The sequence below is a fragment of the Polyodon spathula genome, chromosome 22 (genome assembly GCF_017654505.1).
Source record: "Polyodon spathula isolate WHYD16114869_AA chromosome 22, ASM1765450v1, whole genome shotgun sequence".
Taxonomy (NCBI): Eukaryota; Metazoa; Chordata; class Actinopteri; order Acipenseriformes; family Polyodontidae; genus Polyodon; species Polyodon spathula.
This window is the reverse complement of record NC_054555.1, coordinates 25,386,956-25,412,746: the sequence shown is the minus strand read 5'-3', so window position 1 is coordinate 25,412,746 and position 25,791 is coordinate 25,386,956. Positions and strand designations below refer to the sequence as shown.

Sequence of the window (25,791 nt, the reverse complement as noted above, 5' to 3'; positions counted from 1 at the left end):
ATGCACCGTCAGAGTGCAGGTATGCCCAATACTGGTAGGCATAGATGACTTTCATCCAGCCAGGTTCTAGATGATCAGCTATACCCTTTTATATGAATGCTTCTATGGTTTATTGGTTATTTCAAGATGGCATTATCTGATGGCATTGAATGACTGGTAGAAAATTGCGTTTATCTATCTATTCAGATTAGGAATGATACATCTGTAAACGTCCCTAAATTGGCAGTACAAAATCTGAACGTAGCAAGTAGAAAACAAGTGATTGGTGTACCTCCATCCACAATACAGTCAGTGCAGACACTAAAATCACTTAATCTAGCCTGTTGTTTTACAGGGTTTACCATCCATAGCATTTGGGGAATGGTTTTGTATTGCCTCCAGAAATTCTGCGGAAAAGCACGATCACACCACGGTTCATCACAATTGGATGAGTTCATGACAGAGCTCAAAACATAAGAATGTGTTTTACTTAATTGCAGAAGCTGTTGATCTGTCTATCAGCCCTTAATTGCCATTCACACAGTTAAGCGTCACATGTTTATTGCATTTGTTATAGTCTTGCACTCTTAAGATCGCACCACAGTAAGACAGTATCTGTACTCTGCATCAAGTCAGAAACAGTCCTGGGTGCAACCGAGACACCAAAACCAAGCATCAGCAGAACAACCGATACAAATCACGGGTTTTAATGAACTGCCAGTTGTTTGTAATAGACAGAAAGTTGCCTATTATTGATAATATGGGCTGTCAAATATGTTCTTATGCTAATCACAACTAAAATAGACAGGATCTTAGGCTACTAGTGATAATGAATGGAGCTGGCTGCTGAGTTTAGCTAAAACAAATTCATGAAATAAATCATACACTTCATATTGCCAGCTTAAAAAGATATGAAGACAACAGAAATGATACAATAGATATTTGGCAAATGATTTATACATGCTTAAATTGATAAAGTGTAAAAAATAATAATTTGTAAACTACTCACATTTAGTATGGTGACTAAATGAGGCAGCTCAGATCCATTTATTTATGAATAAAAGCCTTTCTTTTAAATAATGAGCAAATGCACTTGTTCATTAACTAATAAGGGGATCAAAATCAATCAAAGGGTATAGACCAACAAATAATCATGTAGAGATGTACTGAAAACAGTGTAAGCTGTGTATTGTTGTGTTGCATTGATCTGCATATCAGTAAGTACAGTCGCTGGCTGTTTCTTCTTTTTAACTGCACACTTTGTTTTCTAGTCCATGGGGTCTATTTCATTTGGTCCATGTCTGCCCATCATACGGGCGCTGGCCGGGCTGCTGTGAGGGTCCATATGCAGAGTTCTAGCAAAACCAGCAGGAGGGGGAGTGTCCGTGCCGGGGCAGAGCTGTCGGAGGCTGAGGTGCAGGAGCACACCTCATACCCGTTCTCCGAGCGGCTCTCATGGTGCTGCCTCTGTCCCTGCTTCGACCGCGTCTCGTTAGTGTGTGTGGCCGCAGAGTCCGACTGCATCTCAGTGCACACCAGCCAGTCCCTGCCGATTGAGCGTGGGTACCCAGCCTCCACCTCGATCTCATTGTCCTCCACCCGCCAGTACTCCATCCCCTTGAAGAAATAGGAGGCTCCTGCATGGGCAACAAAGAAAGGCTTTTTAACTTCCTTCTGTAAGGTTATTTAGGACAAGGAAAAGCAATTCCTTTTACCGTGAACACTAAACTGAGAAGAAATACATCCTTACCATTTCAAAGATTGTTCGACTCACCGTCTAACCATCGCATGGCGTCATCAAGGAGAGCTGGGACTCCTTTCCAAAGCACGACGTCTTTAGGATACCCCGTATCCATCCGCCGCTCATGGTCATCGTACCTCCAGTAGAGTCCGTCCTTGAAGAAGTAGGTCTTATCATTGTGTGTCCAGACGAAGGCAGCATCCACCCCGTCTAACGGTAGGCCGAAGTCACTGATTGGACGCGGGTATCCCTCCTCAACGTTATTGTCTTTAAACACCCAGTACATTTCCCCTGAGATAGCAAGAGATAGAATACAAACGTGAGGCTGTGCAGTGTATATTCCGAACCACATCACAGGGACTGTGGAATTCATGGGGCAGAATGTCACTTTAGAAACAAGTTTTGGGATATATAAAATATAACTGAAATACTTTTATCTTGCTAAAAAAAAAAAAAAAAAAAAAAAAAAAAAAAACTGTACTTTTGTTTCGGTTCCAAAATTTTGACCAGATCTCATTTTAGAATTTATTTTGCATTGATTCTTATCCATCTTATCCGCATGCTAAACGGATGTGGAGGTTGATCTAAGCAAAGTAATTCAGCCGTTTATTTTAGGTTTAAACTGACTTCCCTTTCCCTTTCTCGTCCTTGTTATATAAACAGAGTACTCCGTAAACGTTCAGCCTCATTCGTGGAATAACTACAACACTAGCCCTACCTTTGAAAAACACAATCTTGTGATCGACGGGCCTTTCATAGACGGCGTCCACGCTGTCCAGGTTGATCGGCAGGCCTCTCCAGAAGCGAAGGATCTGAGCTGGCCTGAGAGACACCAGGTGCTTCTCTCTGGTCAGCCTCCAGAAATATTTACCTTAGAAGAAGGACAGTGGAAATACAATGAAAATACATGTCGGCTATTCTTTCAAACCTGCACACGCGAGACAGATATAGCAAATCACTTTAATAGGAAAGTAGTGAAGGTTCCTTATAGCACAATTTGCCAAACTGTTAATTAACTGTACACTTGAATTACTAAACTGTGAAACCAATGGGAGCAATCATGTTAATCCAAGGCATGCAGTGCACAGCAGAGCAGCCAGTACCTTTAAAAAAGAACGCCTCTCCTCGTATCTGAGCCACAGCGTCGAAATCAGTGTTGCATCTATCTGGGGCATCCCGAGCCGGCCTGCCAGCAATGGAATGAGAAGCCATTAGCACATCATCAGTGATTCAACATTCACTGCGTGCTGACCTGTGAGCTAATTGCAGTCTGTTTTTATATAATTGATAAACACCTAGGTAGAACAATTCATTACCATACTACTCCTGGCCCGCCACTATGTTCTCTAAATCTAATTATTGCTACAGTGGGATGTGGCTGTTTATATGATTATTTGAATGACTCTTTCAATTTATTGTTGTCCTTTTGTTTCCTTACAGGTCATCTAGCTTGCCTGGGACACAGTTTACTATGGTTGGCCATATAAAAATTGCTTTAAAATGCTTACCTATGCTTTACTACACTCTTTTACTATGGTAAACGTTTATAAGCGAACTACTACTTGTAATCTGCTGGGTTGAAGTTTTGCCTTTAATAGAAATGCATTAATTAATAACTAACTAACAATGTACTAAAGCAGATCTCTTTTTTTTTACCCCAGTTTTATTCTCTAATTTAAGAATATTCAGTTATGGTCCATAAGCACAGCAATCCCTACAACAACTCCCCATCGAAGACCTGCAACGTGGGACAGTGAACGTGCGCTGCCCAGACTCTGTGACACACCCTGAGAACCACATGACCATGCCTTTATCAGGAGAGCAACACATGGACCCTCTTTTTTACAGTATCCCAACGTATGCACTGTGACATCTGTACTGCACTTGAGCTGTGTTTTACACGATTAAGCAATTGTTCATAATTTATTAGAGCCACTTATCAGAGAAATAGATATACGTGGTTCTTACTCACGGGACAGTAGATCTGTTTTCAGGGAGGTCTGGTAGGACAGGGGGCTCAGCGGTCCTTGTCATGTCAGGGCGGGCCGTGTGAGACACAGAGTCTCTCACACCTGAGGGACAGGGAGACAGAGGAGGTGACCAATCAGCTACATCCAGCCCTGTTCCTGTACTCCCTGGTACCGCGTCAAAGCGTAGCTCAACGCAAGTACAGATACAATGTATTTGATCGGTCTGGTTTGTCATGCTTTCACTCAATTAAACAGATCTGTTAAACTTTGTTGTGAGCCTCACTGGTCATGTCAGTCAATCCGAGTAGAGCAGTCATTATCTCACAGGTAGTTGCTCTAAAAAAGGACTTTTAAATCTTTAAAATGCAACATACATTTCAATCAGCCGAAGAGATCCTGTCCGAGATATAAAAACCCATTTAAAAAAGTATTTAAAAAAACAAACAAACAAACAAACAAACAAACATTGTTTGGTTTATAACAAGACAATCTGACCATTACTGGTTTAGTTGTTTTGTAATGCATATAGGTGGACATGGTCTTCAATGAGAAGTGGGGTTAACAATGATGACATTAATAGACTTATCTTAACTTCTCCAAAGTAATTGATGATAATCATCATTCATCAAACTGAAGTAGCACATGTAAATCAGAGAGTACTTGGCCCCGCACCGCCGTTCACATCACTGAAGTTCACAGGAGTTTTTGCCTGCATGGAAAGCCCTCCTCATGCTGTACCTCCAACCGCGTTTTCATCAAAACCTTTCTGAACTTTGTTACACGTGATTGCCATTTTTCAGCATCTTTTCTCACTACTGCAGCCAAAGAAAATGTAAAGATTAAGAAAAAGGCAAGCTTTTTTAAATGCCAAGTGGAATTCCTGAGGCTGTTGTCTTTGGGGATGTGCAAGTCTCTGATTCCCCGCTGGTTTCTCCTCCTGCCCCACTGGTGAGAAACAAATTGATTCTGGAGTCCCACTGCGAGCAGGGATTTAAACACATCTTCCTCTCCCCTGCCCACCCTCTGATTTTGCAGTTTTTAAACTTTTAACATCTGAATATTAAAGGTCACTGTTCACAGGTCACTGTAAATAAAAAATGCAATAGTAATAAGCCTGTTACTTGCCTCAACTTTGCTGTGAAACAAAACAGTGAATGTATAAGAACAAGGACTCTCTCTGGATTAATTACATTATAGCATTCATATTAATTGATTTACATAGCTGACCTTCACAAGACTTTCTTATTGTGAGCAGTTTTGCAGGGGTGTAGTTGAATGGTTCTGTTGCCCAAAGAGCAAGCAAGAGAGCTTGGGAAAGCTGTACATATTAACCTAGCAACTTGTTAAAAGCAATGGGGCAATGCCCTCAAAGTGCCTGTCTGTGAGCAAGTCCTGGACAGTGTGTTGATCAGCCAGAATTAAAGAGCCTCAGGCACCTAAAACAGAACGATATGTGTTACAGCAACAATATGTTATTGTTACCAGTTAATGAACAAGAAAAAGCACCAAAACAGTTTCTTACCATATAGCTGCCAGACCCTGACTTTGTCTTCATAAGGCAGGTCGTATTTGAGGGGGTCTCCGACGGGTCCCTGGTAGTAGGGTCTCATTACTGACTCGATGGCTGAGGTGTGGGCTAGTCCGATGGCATGGCCAAACTCGTGCACCGCCACGGCAAACAAGTCCATACCGTGTGCATCTGTGGAGAAAAAAATAGGTACACATATTTAGGGTGGCCTCCTCTCTCTTTAACTTATTCAGAACCGCTGCCAACAGTGAAGCGTTCATTGTAATGTGGTTACATGCTGTGAACGTCTCCAGAAACTGATTATCGTGATTGCTCTAACAGTTGGCAGTTGGTAATTGTTTCATTTTTCAGCTCTTTGTTTAGATTTCCACCTGTGAGTTTCAGTGGCAAACAACACTGGTTACGACAGATGACAGTCATGCCATTGTCTTCCACAGTCTCACCAAAACAGCTGGCTGGGAACAAAAAAAACAAACAAACAAAATAATTGATTGATAAATAAATTCAAACATCCAACGCTTTAGTCTTTTAACTCACACGGTCAATCTTTGAAGTCAGGGGTGACAGTTGACTTTTTTTAAAACTCTGAAAACCAATTTGCAGGCCTGCTGTGCTTTCCTCTGAGTCCTCAAATTAAAAAAGTGAGATTTCTACCTGCCTGTGAGTTATCCTGTTTCAAAAGGTCTGTGCTTCAGTGTCCAGTAGAAAAGGAGATGTTGGTCCTACAACATGGCCATACCATAACATACCATACCAATTGTATTTATATAGTAATAATAAATAATAATAATAATAATATAATAATCTTTATATAGCGCCTTTCATAATGGACCACCACCACAAAGTGCTTTACAAGATACGAGACTAGGGTGCTTGAACTATGCATCAGCTGCAGAGTCACTTACAACAACATCTCACCCAAAAGACGGAGCACAAGGAGGTTAAGTGACTTGCTCAGGGTCACACAATGAGCCAATGGCTGAGTTGGTATTTAAACCGGGGACCTCCTAGTTACAAGCCTGTTTCTTTAACCACTGGACCAAACAGCCTCCTTTCTATCACAAGACATAAACAAATGGTGGACAAACAACCATGATCGCTTTCCACATGTAGCCTGCTTGACCAGAAACATCTTAAGCATCCCAGAAACATTATTCCCCAGCGAGCGGGTTTTCAGGAATGGTGGGCAGATTCTAAGCAAGCTGTGTTCCTCTTTAAAACCAAAAAAAATAAGATGCTATCCTATTTCTTAACAAAAACAAAATACAAGAATTGGACACTAAGATACTGTACTGATGTTGTGCTTTTACTACCACTTGGCACCAATCAAGATGAAAATAAGGGAAGTTATTTTAAGGCAAGTTATGCATAATTTGACATAATTAACTAATGCAATAGTTTCAATAATTTAGCAGCTATTCAGTATATTTTATATTCAGTATATTATTAGAAGCATTTTGACAGACAGCTACCTGAAGAGCGAAATGTCCAGGACTCGTCATCATCGAAGTGTGTTTCTCCAGCAGTGTGGTGGTCTCCTGGAAAGAAGGCGTGTGCCACGGTGCCCCCCGGCCCGTCGAAGGGGTAGCCATCGTTGTGGTCCGCCCTGGAGAAGTCGATCTGGATGTCCGCCTCGCTGCCAGCCACCTCGTGGAAGTTGAGCGGCGTGATGTCACTCCAGACTTTCAGAGCGTAGTACATAAGCGCTCGGATAGTGTCAGGGCCCAAGTGCGACTCCTTAGGAAATGTCCTCACCCTTTCAACAAAAGAAAAAAAAAATAGTGTTTTTTCAGTTTCCCCTGGATACACTGTGCATGGAGATCAAGAATGATTTAGGTATTCTGGACCTTCAGGCAGAAAGAGCATCTATAATCCTGCCTGACATAATCCCATTCATCATGTCAGCATGTCATACAGTAGAGAAAAACCCATCATCAAACCCAATGAAATGATCTTTCTAATTAATATGTGTGCATTCTGAGAATAAATGGTGTTTTATATTTACAGACCCAGCATTTCTTTATTTGCTGCTAAGCAGCTTTTCTGACCACAACAAGGCTTATGTAATTGCTGTGATCTGGATAGTAACCCATTCTAATTCTGGGAATATAAGAGTTGGCACTCTGGCAAAGGCTGTCTGTTACAACCTGTTGCCGAAAATGAGAGACATACTGTGACTCACTGATTGTTAAAGAAGTGTAAGGCAAGCAGGGCTTCAGGTATCCTAGCAACTGACATCTTGAGAATCCATTTAGAGAAAGTGGTTGCATAAAACCCTGCAAATGCGTTGCAGAAATCAACAACACATTTAATTTAATTAACACATTGCACACGCTGCTCCAAACAATTAATGTGTAGATTAAACATGTGTAACCTATATAGTGTATCATCGACACACTAATCTCCAGGATGTGTAATACGCATTTACAATCATTTTAAAATGTGAGACTGTAGCAGGGAGAGATCTGTGCTGACTTTGCTGGCGTGTTCATGGGCTGCAGGAAGAGGGCGGCAGTCGTCCAACAACCACCTGTGATTCATGGCAGTGACACGGGGAGGTGGGAAAGTGGGTGTGTGGACTTTCCCCCTCTCTGAATGGCTGAGAGGCGAGTCTTGGGTGATTGTTGGTCCTATAAAATAACGCTCTGCTGTTTCCTCAGGTCTGCCCTTATAGACTCACTGAGAGTGCGGAAACGCTGGTCGCGGACCGAGAACCAGCTGGGAAAGAAAAAGACACGGAAGTGTCACAGTGAGACAGTGAGAGCGGGGAACCCTTGGGCAGACCCCTTAAAAATATAACAGAGCAGGCTAGGTAGCCGGCAGCGTAGGACGGAGATCCGGGTCGCACGGGCAGTGGCGACCGGGATATTGCTGCAGAGTGCAGCACCTTTTATTTGTAGTTTTGTTATTGTGTTATTTTGTCCCTTGTTATTTTTGCCTTCTGTTTTCGTTGTTATTTCTTTGAGCACCTGCAAGGAGCCGGTATTGTGTACCATCGCTTGGTATGCCCGTGGTTCTGTTTACCATCGTTGGTAAATCAGACCACGGACCCACATCGCCATCTGCGGGATAAACTGAAAAACAACACCCCGAAAATAAAACTGGGCACCTGTGCGGTGTTGCCAAATCCACCTGTCTGTCTCCTGTGCCAGTGAATTACCCACCACCCTTCCACAGAGACCTACTAAAAGAAGTAATACAAATTAGGTAAAATTTACTGGAAATATCTGGAAAGCTCAATGCACTTTAAGTAGTGTACAATCTCTCTATAGAGTGTATTTACTACGAGATACACTCTTCCATGCAATACCAGCTGAAGCAGATTAGTGTGTGACAGGAAGCTGGTACCTACTGTGAAAATTAGAGATATTTTCTGCTTGACCTCTTGCCAATTGAGAAAGAGGAAATTAAGACGACACTTCAAGTATGATGGGATAAAAAAAAAACAGAGTAGGGAGTGTTTATTATTAATCCTTGGGCTTTTGAAACCTCTTATCGAGGGTCTAAGTGCCTCCGGCAGAGCCAAGCTTCAAATCATATCCACTTTCCTGAGACAACAGACGTCATGTAAAATTCTAAGGGCACACAATACATGACAGACTGTCTTGTAAAAAGCAACTTTCCCAACCGGCCCTTAGGTTAATTCATTTTAACAATCTGATATAATTTCTGTTACGTGAAAGGCATTGAATCATGCTGCTGTCACCACACAGTTGCTTGCCACAAAGATGGTATTACTCTTTGCCGCATCACCTGACAGCCTGAGCAGTGTTGAGTCAGGAGCTCCTACCTCCATGAAAGATGCCTCTTGTTCCATTTTGAGGGGGTGGTGAGGGTGCGTTTTCTCCTTGCTGTCTCAAACTCGTTCAGGTCAGGCAATGAACAGCGTGGCGTCTTCATCAGCACCAGAGTGGCTTCATCTGTACCTCAAAAAAGAGAGGCTCTGTCAGACACAGCACTGATAACAGAACACCTATCGGACATGGAAGGGTTGTGTTAAAGCTGCATACCAACCTAGTTCTCCTGTCTCCTCCACTCCTCCAAACCGCTGCATGGCTTTGATAGCTTTGGTCAGGGCTTCCTTGGTCTGCAGCTGTCCGGTGACCGGGTCTGGGGGTGGGAGGTACCCAAATTTACTCAACCAATCCTAAACCAAAGAAGAAAAAAAGCACAGTGAGATAACAGCAAACATTTCTCAAGCTAAATTATCAGCAAAATGTTGCATAATCTGTTATCATTCTGGTTCAAGTAAACTGGAAGCCCCTGGTTGACCCTTGCTAATACAAGGTATACAGTGTGTGCTTCATATTAAAGACCTATATAGACACATGTTTTTGAATTGTTAAGGTACAGAGTGTGGCTCAGATTAGCTTGTGTAGAATGAAAATTTTGGGGGGCTGTTACCAGCCTGTATCCATGATTAATCGGTTAGGGATTCCAGGGGTTATTAATTGATGAAGCTCCTGGTTTGTGCATCTGGCTTGTTTCTATCTGTATTTATAAGCACAGATGGGAAGCACTAAAAGAGCCCATGAAAACATCCTACAGCTGTTATAGAAAAAAAAAAAAAATTGGCCAGCTTCCTACTAAAATATCTCTATTAATTTTACATTAGGTTGTATCTTTTTTTTTTTTTTACTGTAACTGTCTGGACACCCAAACATTAAAAAAAAAAAAAAAAAAAAAAAAAAAAAAAAAAAAAAAAAAAAAAACATTTAAAGTGTAGCTAGTTATGATCTTTATTTTTTTGCAATCGTTTTGAATAGTTCTGAGAGTTCTGTTACTTGAACAGTGAATCATTCCCCTTCCAACAAGCTTTCAGCTAAAGGTCTTGTTAACTGGAAGTCCAGTCTTTGCAATTTCAGAAGGCTGTATGATGCTGTTTGCTGTTCTTTACTAAACTAATCTAAACTATTTGTTCTTGGACTAGATTCTATTCAAGATGTTTGTCTGTGAAACACACAGCGGCCGATCTGCTATGACTGCTTCTTCACAGCTGAAGAGGAGTCACTCCTGTCTTTTTTTTCCAGCAGACACTGACAGCCGAGCTTTGGACTTGGTGCAGGTACTTCAGAATACATTTCAAAAGCTGTCAATCACCTTCAAGAGTGTGGTTTGACCTTGTTACCCTAGAGAGATCTTTAGCTCCCCCCAGTTAGTGAAACAAGGAAGAAAAGAAAATCAATAACCACAAACAGCTTCATTTATCTGTTCTGGGACACTTCCTTGAATTCTCTTTCCCCGCATATAGTCTACCGACTAACCTCCAGTTGCTGTTTTCCTCTGATAAAGTTTTTTGTAACCATATCTGGGAAACACAGTTGAAGATTGCCTGGGTCCTACATGAATAATTACCTGCACAAGCCTGCTATGAGGTGTACTACAAAGATCTCATCTTTTTCTGGATCTAAACTGCATATTTAAAACAAATGCCGAACCCAAACGCATTACAAAAACACCAAATGATTTATTGTCCTCTTTGTTAGTCAGGCAGCATGAAATATGTGAAGAACCAATGCCAAAAACAGAAATTGGATTATGCTCTTTACAATTTCCACAAAAGTAAGTCATCAGAGCAACCATACAAGCTTATCTCCACCATCAAGAATCCATTTAAAAATGGGAAGTAGTGGTTCTTTCCAAAGCTGTGGTACACCATGGTACAAGTGTGGCACCCTGCAGCAAAGCACAGCATAAGAATGATAAATCATGGAACAGTACTGTAACGAAAGGGAAGAGCACAGTAAACAGCAGAATCACTGTGCAAAATGCACCATGGCACACTGTTATAAGACTTGACAGGCACAGAGGGACAATAAAATAAGAACTGTGCACTTTGATTGAGACAGGAATATTCATGAGATGCAGATGTACACAGTTGACCAAACAGGCTTTGTGTCTGTGGTATTGGGAGCATGCAGAATTATTGTATGTAGTTTTATTTTTTATATGGCATTTAATTATTTAAGACAGTACAATTTGTCATGAATAATACAAATGCAAATGCAGACTGGATCCTGTTTTCATGCTATAACTCAAGAAACTATAATTAAGAAAAGGGGAGGGTATGTGGGAGTATGTTAGCTACAGATGTTGTTCAGACACATTCTGCTCTGTGTAAATGACTAATTAAACTTTTAAAAATACTTATCAAAAGCATTTGTCAGAAGCCCTTAGATTTTATAAGAGTTTTTTTTTTTTTGATTAGCACCTGTACAGGATGACAGCAAGTAAAAAGGACACTTTGATGTGTAGTTTCTGTTATGTATCAGTGCATTGATCAAGCAATGAAAGGTGGAGCGTCAATCTCCATTGTATGAAATTTCAAAACTCTCAGATAATAGCTAGTCACAAAGAACCATCTCCTCTTGTTTCCCCATTAGGATTGCACTGTAACACCAAAACATGCTGTAATCGCTTTACGTCGCGTCCCTTTGCTTCGCGTCTTTTTTTTTTTTTTTTATATAATGGATTTCTATGTACCCTCACGCACTAGGGCATCGCTTCACGTAACATCTAGAAGCAATAACAGTCAACTCCTGGGTGATGTCACTAGAAATGAAAAACCGCCAAATGTTTCAAAACAATTACAAAGCAGCCTGTCCTCAAATGACGACAATAACACTTAACGGTCTAATATGTTTTACCATACAGGTACCTCTCTGGACACCTATGCTTTACCATGCTTCCACTATGCCTTATTACACTTTGCTGTGGTTTTCACTGTAGTAACCTTTTCTAAGAGCAGAGCTGTCTCCATAACATGTTCACCCACCTTGAATCCTGCATTATTCTAATTAGGAAATGCTAACAGAAACCTAGCAAATCTTTTGACTAAATGACTTTGAAAACACATTCAGTCAAAAGTTCTGTCATTGGATTAAAGAAATCCCAGTGCCAAGATATTTTTTTTAAGAACTTGCTGTGTGCATGTTTTTAAAATAGAAAGATAAAAAAAGACCTCATGTATTCAGAATAAGCTATATCAGCTTGAACACCTCAATTCCCTCACAGCTCTGCGAATAAAGAATATGGCCCTTAAAATTATCCTGACTGAAACTAGTGACATGAAAGAGGACATTGATGCTGTTGGAGTTTGCTTTTTCAAGGCTTAAAAATCCAGGTCAGTTTCTTAAATTCACTACAAAGCTCAGTTCTCTCCACACATCGCTTAAATAGGGTTTCACTCTCTTTCTTTTCTTTTGTTTTTGTTAAATATAAAGGTGACCTAGAGATGCACATGATTTACTGTAAGTGCACATTTTTATGTTGCGTTTCTTTAAAAAAAAAAAAAAAAAAAAAAAAAAAAAAAAAAAGTTTTTTCCAAGGTTACTCAGATCAGGTGATAGAAAGATTACTTCTGGAAGGAGCGGCTGATAAGAAATGTAGGTTTAACCCCCAAAAAAAGATGTTTGGCACCTTCAAATTGTTTAACCATCTTGAGACAATATACCGTATACTCCCGGTCAGGACATTACAATATAACCAAATTATCTTTATTATATTCATCAACAGAACAAAGGTAGTCCTTATAATACATGTAAAATAGGTCTCTATATCTGAGTTGCCAATGACAACCTAAAAAAAAAAAACTGAAAAAAGAAAGCTGGAAAGAGTCACTAGAGGGCACTCTTGTCGCATGACCTACAGTATGAAATGTTATCTGCTGCCAAACTTGATTTGTCACATTGTTTTAAATACCAAAGTAAGGCCTTGGAAGTTGTGGCATCAGACTTGTGGGTTCCTAGAAAATATATGCATACAATAGCAGTCATTTTGAAAGCTATATTCTTTTTGCATTTCCCTTCCAAACAAGACCACGGTAGGTGGATTTGGTGCTATTGGAACACATCGGAATTGAACACGTTACCATCAGTTTTTATATATACAGACTTGTCTTGAGTGCAAGCTTTCCTGAAACTGGATTAAAGCACAGCTTGACTTCTGTGTTTTTCAATCCTGACCTCTGCATTTCATCATTTTATAAAACAAGAAACATTTGGATTATCCTGTGACGTTATCTCGGGCAGGACTGCAAAGCTTTTTTTTTTTTTTTTTTTTTTGCGTCAGAAACCTCACAGAAGTCAACAGCATGACAGAATACTATAGCTGAGTAGAAAGCTGTAGTAAAGAACACACAAGCACAGAGAAGCACAGGCTATGCTAGTACAGCATAGAGAAGCAAGGTAAAGCTTGTTAAACAAACAAACAAACAAACAAACAAACAAAAAAACTGCTTAAGCATATCGAATTCAGGTAAAAATGATCTCTAACAGAGATGTTTGAAAAACACCATTGGAATACCGCTATTATAATATTATAATTATTACCCAAAAGAATCAAAACAAGCAGAGCCAAATGCATGCTGTGCATTACCAACAAAGGCTATACTTTAGATCTGGCTCACATATTGCACTGTGGTCCTAATGCAGGAGCAGAGCAGAACACTAGTCCTAGTATGGTACAATGCTATTGCAATTGTGGTATTGGTTCATTCTATTGTGAAACCACTGGCGCTAATTATAAAATGTTAATGCTGTAACCTATAACAGAGGTGCTGTATGAAGCTTTTGACTACTTGAAACATGTTTTACCTCAGTATAGTATAAACCTAATGGCTCACCACTGCCTTGTTTGTGCTGTCACTGCCCAGTACGTAATCACAGCATTGACATTGCAGTAGCTCTGCATTTATTGTCAGAGAAGTTCATTAGGCACAGTGCTGACGACTGGTGTTACACACCAAAAAAAATAAAAATAAAAATAAAAACAACCTGGGAAAATGACCCTAAAAAATCACCTGAGTTTTTCCAGTGAGCAGTTAGCAGATAAAGACATCCGACTGAAAAGCAATCACTAAACATTTTATAGGAATTGGTACTTTAATTAAAGCATTACAGCTGATCAATAGTACACAGGGCTTTGAAAGCAGATTCATTTTTTTTAGTCGACCATTAATATCCTTCTGCTTCAATGCAAATAAATGCATAGCAATAGAGTAACTGCTGTACTTGTCAGATCTCAAGAAGAACTTGATATTTTAAACCACATAGGAGAAATCAATCACTGTTAAGGATTTGTCCTCAGGACATCTTATTGTGGGGAGATGTTATCATGCACAGAAGATGAGACACAATTCTAAACTAAAATTATATATATATATATATATATATATATATATATATATATATATATATATATATATATATATATATATGTTTAACAGTAGTTCCTGAATAGAAGATGTGATTGTGATTTATAATAATGTTGTGTGTAGTGTATCTCTCGCTAAACTGCACAAGAGGACATCTCTCCTATAATAAGAGACTTCACCTATGAATACATGTTCTGTTTAAGTGATTGGGAGGTTCACATCCCAGCTCTTCTAAAAGATTTAAAGCTCATAGCAAACCTGCATTAAAAAAGTAGGGAGCTCAGGAAGACACTTGCTTTCCCACATTCAGCTTTCAAAATGGTGATACCAGGTCCTTTAGAGTTATAAGTCAGGAACATGTACTTGGGGGCATTTCAGTAGAGGGCTAGGAGTCCAAGGTCACTCCGCAGTTGACATGTGAACAGATCAGAGACTCTTGAAAATGGACCCATTTCAATCTAGACTATCATCTCTCTTAGTGCGGTCACTCAATGTATAGCAGGATTAACCAGGGCTATAACGGTGCTATAACGGGGAGTAATCTGCACTCACTGCTATCAGTCCCTCTTAAGAAACATCAGCAAAACCTGGTGCCAAAACCCCAAATCACAGAAAGGCAATAATTAAAATGCCACTTGAATACCTGCAAAATCAACCAGCTGAGCTCTTGTATTCATATATTTCATTCAATAAAGTGCTTTACCAATTAAACCCAGTACAGATACAACCTGCATTACTATGGCATTGTGATATTTCTTATGAATACCAACATGAAAATCCTTGCCACAATAATTAAAACATCACAGATTGAAGATATACTTTTATCGGTCACCACAATATATGTTTACCATAGTAAATGTGCATGATGATTTTAGTTTTCCCATGAGTTTCCCAGTTATACTATACATCTACCATAGTTTGCCATGTTTTTAATATACTTTACCCTGCCTCTCAGGTCTTAACAGTTTTGTGCTTTACCAATTAACTTACCATGCTTTCAGTATGGTTTATTCCATTTTGATATGCTTTTACTATGGGAAACGTTTATAAGGGCACAGCTGGGTTCAGAACTAGTCCTCTAGTGCCTAAAGCTACCAGGGCATGGGATGAATCACAGATTGTATCACTGCTTGGCCCAGGTTCGGACAGATGTCTGGGAGAATGTCTTCCGATTGCCAGGGCTCTTCTTGGTGTGCAGCAGTTGCTTGCCAATATGATCTCTCTGCATTATAGCCTTCCTGGATACTGTTTAAAATATACCACTCAGAAGTGATTGATTAACCTGACTCTAGGGCAATGGAACCCAAAGACCCCAAATGGGAAATTCTGAACACTGACAGTATATGTGGTCCTCATAAAAATAATTGTAAGAAGCATGTTTGTAGATGATGTTTATAACTTTCCATATTAGGTTTATTATTACATATTGAAGCAAATATAAAGTGCAAATAAAGCACTTACAAATGACACTGATAAGGCTTGTCTGGCTGTTCATAGCTAACTACTCATAATATGAACTATGGAACAGTGAGCTGTCTATGTATGTGCAAAGTTTCTTTCGTCTCTGAACGGCAGAAACTTTGCACAAAGCTTTTTTTCATATCCCATCCCTATAGAAATACAAGGCACACTGATACAAAAAAGAAAAACAATACAAGTTCAGTATCTTTTACGGTATTCTTGGAGAAAATGGAGGTACCCAATGTGCACAATACGCTAAACTAAGGTTATCATACCAACCAAAAACAAGTGTGGACTATTTTTGAAAATAGCAGGTAGGATATGTTCTTATTTTTAAATGTTTTTTTTTTGCAGCCACGCGTACACTGCAAACTATTCTACATACATTTGAAATTGAATTATTATTTCTTTATTGTGTGCAGTATATGTAAGGTACTGTATGGTAACATAGCTTGTAAATGCTGCAACATGAACCATTTGGTTGTTTTGTGTACCATTAAGTAGTAGAAGAAAAAGTGAGCTAAATTCCTTTTGTTTCAACTTCAAATAATCTTTTATTATTTCCAAATTCTACAGCAATGTGTACGTGGAAGGTATGATTTATTTTGTGTGATACTGCAATTATTTACAGTTGCCTATAAGCTAAAGTAAACCAATGCACTGGGTATTAATTTGATTTTACTATCTATGTAATGTGTACAAAGAACACAACACAGGAATGGTATTTTAGCTCAAAGGGCAATAAAATAAATTGAGCAGTATAAATGTATATGCATTTGTTTTTTTTTTTTAAACCAGCCACTTAATTAACCCAGGTAACCGGCCCTCGGTTTAGCGAGGGACTCCTGTATTTTATATTTGTAAACCAGCGGACTCTAAATGAGCAAACACTACGATAATTGTTATTTGTTATCCCGCAATTATCATTGCAGAGATATTCAATATTACCCCTACCCTAATGAACTAGCTATTTAGCAGTGAGGTGCATATGTGAATACAAAAGGGAGTTCATTTCCAAGTGAACTCCGTTCCGTTGGTTTAGAAACTAACCATATGTGAAAAGGCCCTTAAATGAATTTTTTGGTGCTGTCAATCCTAAAGAAAACAGACAGCAGCTGAAGGGTTCCCAATAGGTTCCACGACTAGCAGACCTGTTCTGACAAACCCTAACCATTATGAATTATGAATCTTTTGCTGTATTTCAAGTGTGCTGTTCGTATCGTCGCTAGGCGAGAAGGAGATCTGCGTCCCCAGAAAGTTTTTCCAGCGGTTAAAATTAGGGTAAGCTAGCTATCCCCTAGTGTCTGCTGATCACTTACTACTTTCAATAACAACTGTTAATTATTGCTTAAAATTAATCACCACAGCGAAACATATGGCAAATTAGGTCTCGGGCATCAGTTTTGAAGCAAAAATGCAAACTATGCACAGCTGGGATTCCTTACTGATAGCTCTGTGATGTCACAGTGGTGTGACAATATTGCAGCCACTTGATGGCTCACCAGCACTAGCTGCAGTGTGCTTGAACACTTTTAAACTGGTGATTTACAGCCCCTTTTTCATCCCTGTATTTAAACAATAAGAACATATGATAATGTACTAACAAGGGGAGCCATTTCATCCCATCTGTGCAAGTCTGGTTCCTAGCAGCTGGTTAGTCTTAAAACTTTGTCAAGTCGGGTCGTAAAGGACCCTAGTGATTTAACAACATGGCTAGGTAACCCATTCCATACCATCATAAATAAATCTGTCTCCGTTTTATTTGTGTCCACTGGTCCTGGTACATGGACTGAGCTTAAAATATTGGCTTGGGTTAAACTCATTTGAACATTTTAAAGACTTCAGTCTAGGGAATTTACATCAAATTGTCTACCTTCCAACATCAAAAAGTTACATATGAGACTGTAGCATAAATGTAAGGATAGACATGGCAAACGACAGTCAAGTATGTTAAGAAGTAAGGTAAAACATTATATAACATGGGAAAAGCAAAGAAACTACATTTACCACTGTAATGGTATAAGTCTTAACATAATTCAATGTTATTGAAAATACTTATCTTAAAGTAAAATGGAAGAGAATCTGAGAGAGAAAAAAAAAAAACTTATATACACAGGGAGTGTGTTATACACGGGAGTGTTCTACACAGGAAGTGTGTTATACACAAGATTGCGTGCTATACACAGGGAGTGTGTTATACACGGGAGTGTTCTACACAGGGAGTGTGTTATACACAAGATTGTGTGCTATACACAGGGAGTGTGTAATACACAAGATTGTGCGCTATACACAGGGAGTGTGTTATATTCGAAGAATGTCTACAGAGTGCAAGTCCATGCCTGTTCAAGACTGGAAATCAGTATGCATGACGCATGCTGTCCCAGAGCATGCCTGGTGAGTGCTAATGATCATTTATTCAAATGAAATCTACTCCAAAAGCCCTTAATCCTACCTCTAAATAACACAAAAAAACACTTATAAAGTGCTGCCCACTAGGGCTTCTTCAGAGTGGCATGTGCAAGCCTTTACTTTTGCTGCACAGTTGATTGATCCCACCTCACTAATGAAATCGTTTCCCTGACATTTCTATAACATAATCAGACCTTTTCAAATCATTTTTATCTAAAGTACATCACAACTGAGGCAGCCCATTTTTAACAACCAATATCGTGAAATGGGTTAAAATTAGCAATTTAAAGGAACATCACTTAATTTTCGTAACATTTCACCTCCTACCTGTTCAATATCCTAATATGGGTCTTAATATAATAGTCACATTTCAAACACAAGATCTGCTTCTGAAAAGGCTCCCAAAAGTATCAGACAACGCAACACTCTGTGTCCAGTGGGTGTAAGTATTGGTTTTAAACTTCTCTGTTAAAAAGTCATCAGAATGTAACGCCTGAAATGATATACAAAATGATTCTATATTCAAGAAAAATGCATTTGTTCAAATAATTGAAATTCCAGATATGCACAAAGTCTTGCACCATGTATGTGTGACTCAGTCTTCTTCAGGTTTTGCGTAGCTTCTTACAACTACCCTGGCTATTAAAACAGAGAATGCATGTACCTTTATATATATATATATATATATATATAGAAAAAACAGCACTCTCTCAGGTTCTTGTACCAGCACATAACTGACCAACACACACCAAGGAATGTTGTTTTTGTAAACAGCGCACAAGAGCCTTTTTTATTAGTCACAATATAATAAAACAAAAATAAAGAAACAAAAACCTAATTCCGTTTCAGAGCACTTGCTAAACTTTTTACAATCCCTAAATTAATCAATCGGACGGCTAAACCATTTCTCGATTTAAAACAGTTCACACAGTTTTTCACACGAAACACAGAATAAACCTAACTTAGTTTCGACAGTACCTTTTTCTCTTCACATACAGTGATCTCACACACACTGTGACACAAACTCCTTGCTACTCAGCTTGACACACACTGCAGCAGCCCCAAGTGAATACACTGTGGGGTTTTTATACCCTACAATAACCTTAATCCTTAATCAGCCAACTGCCAACATAATTAAACAATTAACTAAACAATACAACAATTGTAGGCTTTTCAGCCCATGGCTTTATGGGAATTGTAGTCCTATTCTCCACAGGACTACACTCTTTGCTTCCTGTCTCACAATATAGAAGTTTTTGCTCAAAACAGCCAACTTTTCCTCCTTTGAGAATAACATATTCTTTGAGCATATTAAATGAACATGCTTCTGAAACGCAAAGCTAACTGGAACATCTTTTATCTGCTGTACATTGAAAGGGCTATGGGTTATTTCAATAGTGTGCTTAGGGTTGACGTTTATTCAGCTCTATACATCAAACATCCTGTCCCTGAAAGGCAAAGCCTGGGTTCTTTCACTTGCTTTTGTATCCAACGACTTTTGTTAGAACAGAAATTCAAATGAAAGACAAATGACAGGATAACCTGTTTGGCGGTCTACATGGCTTGGAAAATGATTGAACAGATTCAATGAAACAGACTGTCAAAAAAATATAAGCTTTTAAATAAATAATCTACCAGCTGAGTGTATCTGTTTTAAAAAAGAAATAAACAAACCGTCCTCAGCAGAGCTTGAAAATGTATGAATAACCCTCTTCTGCTGCAAGTAACAGAAGGAACGTGCTGTTTCAACTCATATAGTGGCAAGCAGGTTTCTAGAGAGAGTCTGTGTCAGAAAAATGACCTCAAGGCAAAGTGAACAAACAAAAAATGGTCGTGTAGTTTGGAGCATATCAAAATGGTCAAGTGTAGTTTGGAGCATATAAAAAATGTATTTAGCAAATGCAAAGGATTTATATTTTTATTTGAAACTGAACATGATCGCGAGATTGTGGCTCTTTAAACAATGCCAAGCTAATACGTTTCAGGAGTAAATTCCACTTATTTTTTTACTATTGTTTTGGATTGTTTTTGAAAGGTTGGCAGGAGAATGAATACATTCACTTGTGAAAAACAGCTGATTGACAATTCAAGTTTCACTAGCACTTCAGTATTAATAGCTTTCAATGCAATCTAGAACAGTATTCAGGTGAGACTCAATGCATTTGTCAAGGTTAAAATAGTCGATTAATAGAAACTATGAACAGATCATGTACATAGCAGGATCAATGTTGCTAACCTAAGAATCTAAGTAACCGAGATATTATAAGCTGTATCAAGATGCTTTACGATGCTCAATATGACTTCAGTTTCACGGAGTGTGAAAGCAACAAAAAAAAGAGAGCGATAAGATACCACTTCACAAGGGAACAGAAATCATTATGCAGCAGATCAAGCATGTGAGCTGACGTCTTTCCCTGGAAATACTCATCATGAGTCTGTCTTTACTTAAAAGAAGTAACATTATTCAACGTCTCCCTATTCACTTTGAATGGGACTGAAACTGTGTCCTCTAAATGATCAATGCTGTAAGCTGCAAGCTAATGAAAACTGCAGGTATCAAATGCTGCTGTTTTAATACAGAGAAATACTAGGGGCTCCCTGTTAGAAGACAGCAACTCATTTAAGAAATAATTATTTCTGTAGGCTGCATGCTTTCTGTAGTGATCTCAAATAGTTTGTATTATACAGTAGAAAAACAGGCTAAAAATCTGTGATCAGAAACATTTACACTTCCTGGCAGCTGCCCATTAAAGTAAATGTAATCTTAGTCACTGTTTCATGTTTAACTGATACATTTGTGTTACTTATCTGATGCATTATCATAAACAGGCTACTCTGGTCCGACTATTCAATGCCATAAGGGGAGCTGTAACTAAATGTTGACCGGCTGACTTTCTCCAAGGTACTTGATAAGTGAGTGCAAGACTGGATCGTAAACTATACTTGGGTATAGTTACCTGTAGCAATGTGCCTAGGTAACCCTAAAATGAATCAAAAATAAAATTAAGGCACAAACACATTTTTCCATATGTTCATTGACTAATAATAATAATAATAATAATAATAATAATAATAATAATAATAATAATAATAATAATAATAATAATACACTGTCTCTGTCAAACCCACCTGTCTTTAGGCTGGGGTTTTCTGGTAATAATGTTGGGTATCATCGCTCAAAAATCTGCATTTCTTCAACTTCTGTGACAGATCTATTCTATTACAAAACTCAAAATAGGTTTATAATGTGGGTCCTAATACTGGTGGCCTACAACTACATAAATGACCCCTTTAAAAAGACGAAACACTGACGTTTTCCATGATAGCTTTCCATAGCTTCTGTCTCTGAATCTCCCACTCATATGCTAATGCAATGACAGAGACTTTCATCTTCTATATGCACTATGAATTACATTTCATTACCACCTGTGAGGGGGGTGTTTCTATTTTGTCTTTGAACACCCACCCACTAATGGACATGTCTAGAAATGTACTGTACTGCACTCAAAATTAGACCTATAAACACCATCTAATATATATGTATATTTCAGTTCAGAATGAGACTCTGAAGCTATGAATTATCCTTGGGTAATTATTCTGTAAAGTTACTTGGCACTGAAAGGGTTAAGAGTTTGGAGGTGTTACCCTACAAATGCACTCCAGGTGGCTTCATCATGGTAATCTATATGGATCCGATAGAAGGCAGAGGTTATCTGGGCAAGTGTTTGGAACAGAAAATGTACCAAACTCACCCAATTTTAATCTAATTGAAAATACCTGGGCTCTGCTTTGTAAGATAAAGGAACAAAAGATGAGAAAGTACTTACAGGGTCACTAGAGGTTATGGCTTGAAAGAGACAAACTATTCTGAAAATACTGGTGATACAGAAAATGTGACTACAACTATACAAACTCTGTAAGTGTATCAATTCCAGGACTGCAGTGGTACAGATGAGATGTTTGTATTCTGCTAGCTGCTGCTGTTTTTCTCACCAGCACTGTATAATCCAAGTTGAGGTGCCCCAAAGCAATGTGTAATGGCTTAGTTTCAGAAACCAAATGCCTGAGTAATCAGAATGGTGTTTTTTTTTTTTATTGAATTAATTGACGGAGGCTGATGTTTTCCAGTAAGATGCACCATAAATTACCCACCAGACCATCTCTGCAGTCCTGTGCCCATAAATGCAGCTTACTTATTAAAGCAGGCAGGTACTGTGGACAGCGGTGCAAGTCTTGATAATTTATATCTGGTATCTTAGTGTCCTGCCGGAGGATTAATGTGCTTAACAGCGGAAACAGCTTCGGACATGCCAATCTTGCATTAAAAAAAAAAACCTGTACCGGCGCACAATGCAGCCTCTTTGCAACTGAATTCCCTTCCTTCGACAAAGATGGATAGGTCACAGAAGTTTAGGTACTATAGGGTAGAAAAACAATAGAAACCCTTGCTACCATTGATACATACATTTGCATTCCCCTATTGCAAGTCAGTTCAGTCACCATGGGCAGGACAGCTGATCTGACTATGACAGATGGCTTGAGAGTTTGACAGGTACTGGAATGAACACGTCACTGCTGCTTCACAAGGAACAGAATCAAAGTAAACCGTAGACAATAAACTCAGCACAGAAACCAGGACCAGAGCACAGTGTTTTGGATACAGTCAAAAGACAGAGGGGTAGGGGGTGTATGGAACGGGTTACCAAGCCACGTTGTTGATGTTGAACCACTGGGTACCTTTAAAACCGAGAATCTATCAGCAAACATTAATGTGTTGAGTGACTTTCTATCTTCTGTAAATTGTGTTATGTTCTAATTGTTATGACATTATACAGCAGGCAATTCCAGAGAACATATTTGCTGACTATTTTCATCACCAGCCTCCCTGATGGAATAACAGGTGTCTATCTTGTCTTCACTGCCAACAGGTTAAACACCTTACAGATGTAATCAGTGCAAACCTGCCTCCTGAAAACTGGAGAAAGAGGTGAAGTCCTATCATAGTATCCAGAAGAGATTAACTGTGGTCAAGGGAATATTAGCTTTTTTTTATTGAATTCTAATTGACAAAAAAGTGTCACGTCTGACTTCTGGCCAGTTATGATCGCTGTTCAAAGATATTTTGAATTTGTAATACTTTTCTAGTATCTTCTGAAGTTGTCAAAGGGGGCATATACAGTATACAGCCAAGAGCATCTTGGCTTGTAACAGTCAAACTTACTCTGATCATTTTCTCTCTCTCTCTCTCTCTCTCTCTCTCTCTCTCTCTCTCCTCTCTCTCTCTCTCTCTCTCTCTCTCTCTCATATATATATATAAATAATTTTGAAACGGACTGTTGGGTGGTGTTACATAGTTTGGTTAAAGCTTTGTCAGTCGGTCCCTATGAACAAAATATCGTTTCAAGTGTGTAATAATAATAATAATAATAATAATAATAATAATAATAATACATCCATTTTATGTGTTCACGCCAATTGCCTGCCTTTCTCTGCATACATATTCATAGGACTCAACACTTACAGGTTGGAACGATGCACGATATGAGACTAAAAACCCAGCGCTAAGAAAAAAAAAAAGATGAAAGAAAACATTGAATTTGTTTCCACCGCATGGGACACGCGTATTAAAACTATTTATATCGAAATCATGGGGCAAACAACCATTTGAAGGTTTATTTTGAATCTGCAACATAAAATAAACATCGTTAATAACGGTGCCTGCTGGTGAACAAGCGGATCTTTGTGCCTTTGATGGTAACAAACTCCAAAGGGGGTGCTTGTTGCTGCGCAGTTGAAAAGATTTGCGCACGGTTTTGAACTGAATGCAAGTGCATGTTTAAAACAAGCTTTCATCTTTAACAGACACACGCTACTCGCAGCAATGGCATTCTGAACAGTAAGAGGAGATATTTCTCCACTCTCTAAAACGATTAGAATGATCAAAAAATAATCTCAATTACGCGCAACATTTGATCAATTTTAGCAATTGAACATATTTATTTTAAAGTTACATTGCGTCGGAATGTTTTTTGAGATGTCAAATAAAATCTATAGGGATACCAGTTAAATAAGCATTAATGTTTTTTTTTTTCCAATATGCTATTCCTGTCATCCGATGAATACATCTGTACATCTTCGGATAGATGGAGAAGGGCTGGTTTTATTTGAATGTTTCAGATTTGTTTAAAGGTATAACCCCCACATCTAGATAAACACTGATAAAACTAGCCTACCTAGAAGTGTGGGGGGGTGTGTGTGTGGGGGGGAGGTGAGGTGAGGTGCGGTGAATTAAATTAAATTCACTTGTATTACTGCGATCTACTGTTTATGGATGGGAGAGGATGGAGCGCAAGCAGAGTTCAAGATTTTAAGTAGACTACGAATACAATTACGTGCATCTGTTGCGTATATAAGGACTAAACAAATAGAATTGAATTATGTTTTAGTGAAAACTACTATTTCAAGCGCTGCGCCCTTAAACGGATGAAGGGAATTATCATTCAACGTTAAACATAAACAGTTATTTACGTAAAATAACACTTACCACTCCCATGTTAATTTGCTCAGCTGTAAGTGAAGGTGCCGCAAAAGTCTTTGACAACAACCAAAGAAACGGAACCAGCATCATCTCTAACGAAATAATCCACAAACCCAAGGAAATCCACTTCCCCAAAATTAGGACAACCATCCCCTCAACTCAGAATGCTGCATGAGTGTTTAAAAACGCGTCTTCTTCCCTGCCTCTTTCAAATTCTCAACAATAAATCACAGAACCATGACCATTTTGCAATGCACGAAACCAGCAATCAAATTCTCATCACTGGGATTGACCAACAGCGCCGGGCTCCCTACTGCACACACACGAGCAAATATCTCCATATTACAAATAACTTATTCTTCTTGAAAAACCCGACTTCAGTTTTTTCAATATTAATGCAATCGTTCTTGGAAGGCAGAACCAAAAATTGACGTTTTTCTTCAAATCACCGATATTGTCGGGTTAGCAGGTCTTTGCTTTAGGCTGAAGTTAGCAGCAATAGAGAGAGATGCGAACAGCGGCAACTCACAATCACCGTGCAGAGCACACTGTCTCAGTGCTGCACCAGCAGGAGCTATGGGAACTCCCAGCGGCGTAGTTTGAGACTGGAGGAGAGAGATGCAGGAGCAAGAATCGAGTCGGTGATCTTGTGGGAGGGGAGAGGGCACTGAGCTCAGCCCAGTAAGAAGAACCCCTCTGTATTAACCACCCGTGCTGTTCTGCATTTACGGTGACACACTTCCCTCCTACTGAATTTACATGACGTGATTGACACACCAAACTTGTGTGCGACTGAAGAGCTTTGTGAGCTGCATATGGTAATGCCTGTGGTGTGGTTTGCTGCTCGCCACTTAACTGTATGCACTGAATCTCAGATTGTTTTAACCACTTGAAGCTTGAGTTATAATGATTTATTTGATAATATGACAAAAAAACATGCAGACATTGAAAGAATGACACCGAACACACACGGTCTAAACCGTTTGGATCGTCAGATATGGGATATGTTTG

General features: G+C 39.0%; 1 protein-coding gene across 2 annotated transcripts; it reads right to left on the bottom strand.

Moving 5' to 3' along the window:
- Nucleotides 1-173: 173 nt before the first annotated feature.
- On the bottom strand, nt 174-25,476 carry LOC121296921 (matrix metalloproteinase-17-like). Of its 2 annotated transcripts, none has more exons than XM_041222836.1 (10): nt 24,787-25,476; nt 9,233-9,365; nt 9,009-9,138; nt 6,691-6,974; nt 5,213-5,389; nt 3,693-3,792; nt 2,824-2,906; nt 2,439-2,591; nt 1,754-2,011; nt 174-1,616 (listed from the first exon to the last, which is right to left on the bottom strand). In XM_041222836.1, the coding sequence occupies exons 1-10, from the start codon at nt 24,928-24,930 to the stop codon at nt 1,288-1,290; spliced, it is 1,791 nt and encodes a 596-aa protein (XP_041078770.1). In that variant the 5' UTR covers nt 24,931-25,476; the 3' UTR covers nt 174-1,287. The 2 variants fall into 2 exon arrangements, with proteins under 2 accessions (XP_041078770.1, XP_041078771.1); XM_041222837.1 differs by having other exon boundaries at nt 25,310-25,475.
- Nucleotides 25,477-25,791: the final 315 nt, after the last annotated feature.